The 8,233-nt window shown below is 54.7% G+C and overlaps 1 protein-coding gene across 1 annotated transcript in view; it reads right to left on the bottom strand.

Annotated features, from left to right (window-relative positions):
• Positions 1-582: 582 nt before the first annotated feature.
• ATOH8 (atonal homolog 8 (Drosophila)) overlaps positions 583-8,233 on the bottom strand; it is a 21,930-nt gene continuing 14,279 nt past the window's right edge. Inside the window, exon 4 of the mRNA XM_011965822.1 lies at positions 583-3,173. Coding sequence (XP_011821212.1) covers positions 2,883-3,173 — 291 coding nt within the window. The 3' untranslated portion in view covers positions 583-2,882. The remainder of the gene's footprint in view (positions 3,174-8,233) is intronic.

The following is an 8,233-nucleotide window of genomic DNA, read 5'->3' as shown; positions in this document are numbered from 1 at the left end:
TCTCTGCTGCCCTCCCAGCTGACAGACCTTGATGTTTTTCTCGGGTTCGAGGGGAGCATCTTCCTTTGGAAGAAGGAAGGGGCTGTCTGGGCAAGGCTGACTGCCCTGGTGAGGAGAAACATTCTTCCTAGCATGGCACCCTGCCCTGACTGTAGATGCAGCTTGAGGATGAAAAGCTTGGTGCTGTGGCAACCACTCTGCAGCCATGAGGCAAAGATCAAAAGAAGCCTGGACTCTTGGATCCCAGGGAGCAGCTGACTTCTGAACTATGAAAAATGCCAGCCCCAGTTAATTTAAGCTGCCGCTTGAGGGGTTTCAGTTATTTGAAACACATGCTTTCCTTACAGATTCAAGGGAACAAGGGAGTGAGCCCAACTGGAGCACAGGAGAGCCCAGGGGCATCTCCCTAGCTGTGTCCTAAAGCCCTTAGTTAATCCTTCCCTAGAAGGGAATGTCCCTTGCCATCAGCATAGGGACATTCAGCCCTCGCAGTGTGGATTGTAGTGGAAAGAATGGTGTGTCATTATTTGGGGGCCCTAGTATGTGCCAGAAGATGGGACACAAAGAGAAACGGGCTCACAGTCTAGCCAGAGACACAGGCACTAATCCAACACTATGTAACATAGTGTCATGGGATGTAATATCACATCGCATCCTATGTCACATAGCATACCACCTAAAAATATAATATAATGCAATGTAATGACATGAAATCTAATATATCACATAATAGAGTTTCATACTGTATAACATTTTAAGTCATTACTTTAAAAGTGTATCACATGATGCTCTCCTGAATTAGACCAAAAGCATCCCTGTGCTATGATGCCCTGAGGAAGAAGCTGGGGTCGGGGTCAGGGAGGGCTTTCAGGAGGAGCTGAGCCTTCCAGAATGAGCAGGAGTTAGCCAGACAGACAGCGGAGAAGGGCATTCCAGGCAGAAGGGATGGCATGAGCACAGAGGCCAAAAATAGCCCCTTTGGGCAAGGAGTTCTGTGCTGCTGGGGTATAAATTGGGACACAGGGAGTGACCGGCCAGGATCAGGTCATTTGGGAGGCCCATCAGGTGTCCTGTTGAGTCTGGCCTCGTCCCTTGGCCAGTAGGGAGCCCCCTAGGTCTTAGGGGAGCTAAGTAGGGGATGGAGTGAGGCAGTCTGACCAGCTTTCAGCAGAGCAGCCAAGAGGGGCTCTCGGGGGGCTAACAGCCAGGGCAGCTAAGACAGACCCCGGTGGTTGTGAATTCTGGGCAGAGGTGGCAAGGTGTTAAAGGAGAGAATGGCTCCCGACTTTGCCCTCTAGAAACACTTATCCCAGGAGCACAAGGAAAGTTTGTTGTTTCCCATGGAAACTGCTTTCTGGTCTGCTGGGGCAGGTAGAAAGGGCACAGCCTGTTTAAGGATGGGGTGTGGGGAGCCAGGGCCTGCTGACACCCTCTGTTTGAGGCCTCACACTGTGCCAGGTGCAGGGCTCAAGGCTGAGCAGTGGGCAGGGCAGCCCTGTCCTCCTCTTCCTCTTGTCCCCTGGAAGCCTCAGAGTTCAAAAGCAATTTCTGGTCACTAGGCTGACTCCACGCCGTACCAGGAGCTGGGGACAGTGGTTCCTCTTCCTTCCTCAGGTCCTCCTTGCCTTTGGCCCCATGAAGACCAACTTCTTGGGCAGGACACACGGGAGGGAGAGCAGATTTTGCAAAACAGTGTTATGTCTTTTATGCCATTGATCCGTGAACAGAGCCAGGAGCTGGCGGCGTAGTTTCATGATAACCAGTCAGGGTCCTGAGGTTAAAACAGTTGAGCACCCGGCCGCACAGCCCCCAAGGGCAGAGTAGGGACCAGCTCCAGCATCCAAACCAGATACCTGCCCCCAGAGGTCACTCAAGGAGAGAGGATCCCATGGGCCTGCGCTGAGCCCAGGTGAGATGAATGGCCCTAAAACTGCGATAAACATCTATATTTTGTCCTGCCAGAGCTGCCATCTCTCTTACTGGAAGTGGGAGGAAAGCCGCGAGGAGGGCAAGAGGAATGAGGTGCAGGAGCCTGTGTAAAGATGAAACGCAAAACGCCCTCCAAAGCCCCAAATGTGAGGCTTTTGCAAAGCTGGCCACCCACAGCCGCGTCGATGATGGGCTTTTTCCACTGCTGGGGTGAGGGGCTGCTGGGGCTTCTGGATCTGGGAGGCAGCCCATGGAAAATGGGTGCAAAGAACTGAGAAAGGAAAGGGAAACTCCCAGTACCCTGCCCCTGACCTGTGTTCCCCCCATCACATCACCACTGTCTGACACATGGCAGACCCAGGCCCGACTCAGCTCCTCCCTCAGGGTCCAGGGGCTGTGGGGAAAGCAGCCCAGCCTTGCCCTTTTCTCCTTTCCTCCCCGGCGCTGGCCTTCCAGCTGCCGGCCCTGCCCCAGGACCCCACAGCCCCTGACAGGCCACCCAGTGACTGCTCCCAGGAGGTGCCCAGGTTCCGGACAGACATCTCCCAGAAGGCATTGTCAGCAGCAGTCAGTTCTTTAAAAAGGCTTTGTGTCATGCTGCAATCAGCGGCGGGGCCGAGGCACCCCGGTATTTATGAATGTGACTGTCCTCCCAGAACATCTCCGTGAAGCTCTCAGATGAGCTGATGGGGGTCTCTGCATGGTGTCCGGTCTCCCAGACCCTCCCTCTGAGGAGACGTTGTTCTCATCTGTATGCCCGGGGTTTATTCAGGGTGACGGCGGCACGACTCTGCCACGGCGCTGCCTGTTTTGAACCTCACCACTGACGTGCCCTTCCAAGCACCTTCTTGCTCCCATGTCCCCTCTAGCTGTTTTCTTAGGAAAACAGTCACTTCCAACCATCCCCAATGACAACAGCCTTGAGAAAGAAAAGTTCGGCAATGTCAGGAGCACTAATGAGGTGGCCTTCGGGCTCGCAGAGGAGGAAAAAAAGTCACAACTGATGTGAGAAGAGGAAGAAACAACATTAAAAGAAAATGGGAAAAAAATAAAAACCAGAGATAAAAAGTCAAGAGAAAACCGCGGCGCCTGAGAAACAAGAATTCCAGCCGCCAACTTTTACGGCGTCCAGTCCTGTTATTCATAAGCGAGCTTCCTCTCTCACAAAGAACCTTTTGCACGGTTTTCCCTGCTGCCTCCAAACCAGCTGCTCGCGCTGTTGTATCCTGAGTGATGATGAGGCTCTGAAAGGGTTTTTTGGGAACAGATGGCCAGGGGAGAGCTGGGGAATGTGCCAGCAGAGGGCCGGGCGGGCTGCCAAGGCCTGCGGTGACTGAGTGCTTGGGCTTCCAGCTCGCGTGCTTTCCCTGCCCTCTGCCCTCCGTGGCGCCAGCAGGCCTTCCCAGCGAGCGCTCGGAACATCTGGAGTCTGGGGCTGCCAGGAGGGGGGGCCGCAGCGGCGGGGCGGGGGACCCTCTGTTCCAGCGGAGCTCCCATGGACTCACCAGCAGGCCCGCCTCGCAGAACAGCTAATCAAAACCACAGCACCCGAATGGGAACCAGGCGCGCTCCCAGCTGCAGCCAGAGGCCGCCAGGCGACTTAACCTGGTGTCAAGCCTCACCGGCGGCACAGAGCTGGGGGTGCCCGCAGCTGATAACACCCCCCTGCCCAACCCACCCCTCACCACCACCAGGGCCACCACCAGCAGGCTCTTGGCTCCCCGCAGCTAAATGAAGCCTCCACACGCTGCAGCCGGGCTACTTACATAAGAGCTGTCGCTCCGGGCAAGGCATGGCACCGGGCACTTGCTGGGGGCCTCCTGGGCACAGGCCACTGTGCTGGGCAGTGTGCGAGCTTCAGGCAGCAGGCTGGCCTCAAGAACTGAAGAGCTCAGAACTCAGAACCAAAGAGATAAAACAGGCTGGAAACTGAGCTCTGTCACTTCCTGGTCATGTGGCCCCAGGCAAGTTACGCCCTTCTCCTGGCCTCAGTCTTCCATCTGTGCAATGAGGGAAGTGGTCCCAACTTTGGGGTTAGTATAACACGGGGTAGAGATCATGTGAGTGGGGTGCCCATAAGGGGACACGATGGCACTCACCACATGGTTGATGTGCTTGGTGGTGGTGATCTGCTGCACTGCTGATTAGCATTATTGTACGACCACATGTTATGCACGTTTCTTGGTATGACTCCCTGCACTTTGAAATCCGAGGATTTCTGGATGGGCTGCAGGCTGCACGCCATGCTAAGGGTGCAGAACCAGGGGTTTGGGCTGAAGTGCTAGAGAGGAAGGAATCTGTCACTCAGAAAGGCTGGTCCTTCCCCATCTGCCTTTTGGCTGGTCAGTCGTTCACCCACCCTGGCACTGCCCTTTTCTGAGCTGTTCCTTCCTAGGGTTCCAGTTAAGTTGTTACCTTGTAGCTATGAATTCATGAGATTTCCTCTCTGGCACTCAGTGAGAACACACCAGCCCTTTCTCTTATGGGGTCTTGTTGAATCCTTTCAGCAAGGCAGCAAGGCAGATTTGTGTGCTCTCACTTTACAGATGAGAAGACTGGGGATCAGGGAGGTCAAGTAACATGCCCAAGGCCACAGAGTGAGAAGTCACAGTGCCAGGACTCAAACCCAGGTCTCTGGCCCCAAAGATCTGCACTTTGCCTACTTCACAGTTTTGCTGAGGGCCACCATAGTGTGCGTTCCTGGTAGAACTACAGAGCACCAGAAAATGGTAGCACTACAGAGCACCAAAAAGAACTACAGCGTTCTCTGGGGTTAGCCCCCACCCTACACAGACACCCCTTCTCCAGCATCCCAAGGGCCACTGAGCCTCCACAGGGGCTTCCAGAGAGGAACCTGGCTCAGAGGTGCTCCGGGGTTCTCTGCATTCCCTAGGGTTGTCAGTTAGGGTGTCAGAGGGGATTTCCCATGTCTCAGATACTTTCTGAGCAGGAACAGCTGGTTTTTCTCCCTAAGTCAGAGACCCCAAGTTTTCATCCATTCCCAGTGTGTTGGGGAGAAGGGTGGGGCCTGGGAGCACATGTTGAGGGTGGGGAGTAATTTGGAAAAAGAGAGACGAGGAGGAAAGGGGCAGAAAGTGTGAAAAGAGGTAGGAAGCAGCACCCCAGCCTTTCCCCCGCCTCGCCTTGAGACCACCCCGGGAACATCAGAGGCACGGTCCATGTTCAGGGAAAGCCAGCTCAGCTCACCTGGGAGGCTCCCCAGCCAATGACCCCTCCAGCCCAGGCCCGGCCAGACTTGTGGCCTAACAATGTCAAATGGGAGAAGAGAAACAGCAGCTGAGAGAACACTCCGTGTTAGAACAAACAGCTGGCGACAAACGTCTATGTAATTGGAATGCCAGAAAAAATAAATTGCATCCATTTTTATGGCTAGTTGGGAATTTGATGGTGGTTTCCCACCCACCCCCCTTTTCCCCAGCATAGATGGCCTCCCTGGGCTTTGAAAGCAGATGGTATTTAACTTAATAACTGGGCTGAGGGGGTTGGAGATGTGAGCCACCAACCTCCCCCCAACCCCACTCCCATGTGAGAAGCATGACAGGGAAGCGGTAGGAGCTGGGGGCACACACCTCTCTTAGTGGTTACGTGATCTCAGGCAAGTTCCTTGGGTTCAGGGAGCCCCGGACTCATGAACTGTGCATCAGAGTAACACCAGTCCCCCACTTCAAAGGCTGGTGAGAGGAGCCCACGAGGTGATATCCGGGAAGTGCCAAGCACATGCCTGGCACACGATCCATACTCTCCGAACATCAGATGTCGCCAGTAGTCTCAGGGCAAACTGCCCTGGGGCCCCAGTAGTCTCTAGGAGTGACTTTCAAATCTCTGTGAAATGCCCTGAGAAGTAACATGGGGGTCAGTCATTAAAGCAGAAAGAGGATTGAGGTGGGCTTGGCAAGGGCCTTAGAAATCACTTATGACAGCTCCTCACTTTTCAGAGACAAGGCCTTAGCAGGGCTGACAATGTACATGGGAAGTAGGAACAAAGCTAGGACAGTGCCCCTTGGTGGGCACCCTCAGGGCCGTAGGTGGGACTGAATCCAGGCAGGGTGTGGCTCTGGAGACTCCGCCTCCCACAGTCCACAGAAGGGGCTGGCGCCCAGGGATCCTGTCCGAGGCCTGGGCTCAGCTGTCCAGACAGAAGGGGGCCCCTCCTACACACCCTCAGCTCACACCAAATCCCCCTCACCTGACAAAATCCAATATGCCTGTCATCTTGTCCCTGGCACCGAAGCTAGAGGGGTCTGCACCCAAGACATTCTTCCAAAGAGGAGCCAGGCCATACTAGGACCCGTCCCCTGTCCCCAGAAAGCAGCAAGAAAAAGAGGGAGGACACAGATCTCACGAAGCTGCACTGGCTTAATTGCCACCTCTGGCTTCAGATCACCCACAGGGCCAGGAGCAAACCTCTCAGCCCCGCAGACCCAGGCTTCCCCGCACCGGCACACACAGCTGCAGGCACACCGCCCGGGGCATCTCATTTGCTGGCCAGGCCTCTGGTACAGCCCTCAATTTAGCACATTCTGGTTCATCTTGTCTCCCACGCAAAACCAGGGCCTTTGAGCAACTTGAGGGCAGGAACTTACTGGCCGTTTATTGCCAGGGCTCAAAATATGCTATCAGTTTGAGTAGCTGCTGTTGTGGTTATTATTATACTACTTGATGGCTTAAAATTATTAGAAGACGACGCCCTGGTTTGTGCAAAATCAGTGCTTTCCTATTCCATAGGTCTAGGGTGGCCCATCCAGCCCAGGTGTAGAAAAACAGTTCTGCCTCCTCCTTGTCTTCCTCTTTTCCCTCCTCCTCCTCAGAAGTTCCCAGGAGTTGCTGCTTTAAAAACAGGAGCTGCGGAAACGTGGCCCAGAGCCAGGTGCTTAACGTGCATTATCTCCGGCTGCAGCCAGAGTCAGAACTGAACTCCCCAGAGTCCTTACACGCCTCCCGCCCGTCTCTCTGCTGGGCGGCCTCTGACATGGGCCTCTGCACTACTGAGGCTTCCAAATGGGGCTCCAAATCCTCAAAGTCATGATCTGTGAGGCCCAGAAGGGGAGGATTCACTGGCCAAGGAATGCAGGTTCCCCACCCGCTGCTGAGAAAGGCTGAGATGGGCGGAAGGATGCACCTGGGCTTGGCGGGGAAGCCGAGTGCGCTTTAAATCTCATTCTTAATGCTGACCTGGACCCACAGCACAGCTCCTTGGGGTGCGAGGGACCTCAGAGGACACTGAGCTCAACCTCCCAAGTGGGCATCTTGAAGGAGGGCCGCGCAGCCTCTTTTGGACACATGAGCTCTGAGGAAGCAGTCCCTGCATGGGACAGTTCAAATGGCCACCAATCACATCAGCGATGACCACCACCATCGCAGCTGCTACAGCAGGCATCTGCTTGCGGCCTTACAGCCTTTGGTCCCAAAATTTTTTGCTCCCAGCCTCCTGCAGCCCTGCCTGACAGGCCCATCAGCAGTCCTGTACCCTAAGGCTTTAAACCCCAGTTAACATGCGAGAGTTGCCAGGAGGGTGACTGTGAAGCTATGGGCCACCATGCACCTTGTCAGGAATTCCTTTACCAGGCAGACTTCCACAACCATAGACACATGGGGTGGCAAGCATGGCTCACTGGGGTAGGAAGGGCTGGGAAGCAAGTAGGCCTGAGGTGGTCATCTCATTTTCCAGAGAGGAACAGCAAGGGACTCCAGCAGCCCTGAGTGGCCGTGAGAGGGACAGTGATATACAATGATACACACTTGTGATATCATTCAGGCTCAAACTGGGCCCACGCTTCTGTCCCAGGGCCATCTTTAAGGTGATACCAAGAGGCAAGCCCCAGGGTGGTGGCCTAGGGACTGTGTGCTAATCCAGACCCTGTGTGGTGCAGACTCCAACCCATGAACCCACCTCCTGGACCAGACAGGGCAAAGCAGGTCTGGATGCAAGGCTCTAGTTCTCACCCCTCTCCCACCCTCCTGTGCCCCTGCAGGACTCCGGGCAATCTCCCCAGCCCTCCTGGGTCCCCTCCACAGTCCGCAGCTTCCTGATGGCCCCTGATGGCTAGAGATTTGTGTTAGAAGCAGAAATTCTTTGGTTTGCTTTTCCTTTTTCTCACTCTAACCACTCCTGGCTTCCAAATCCTCTAGACCAAGAAGTGTTCAGTCGCTGCACAATGGTGGGGACTATGTGGTAAATTATTTTGTATCTGCACCGTGTCTGGTACATAGAGGGCACTCAATAGCTGTTCATGGAAGGAAGGAAGGAAGGAAGGAAGGAAGGAAGGAAGGAAGGAAGGAAGGA

This window comes from Mandrillus leucophaeus, unplaced genomic scaffold (genome assembly GCF_000951045.1).
Source record: "Mandrillus leucophaeus isolate KB7577 unplaced genomic scaffold, Mleu.le_1.0 Scaffold737, whole genome shotgun sequence".
Taxonomy (NCBI): Eukaryota; Metazoa; Chordata; class Mammalia; order Primates; family Cercopithecidae; genus Mandrillus; species Mandrillus leucophaeus.
This window is presented reverse-complemented; position numbering and strand designations above follow the sequence as displayed.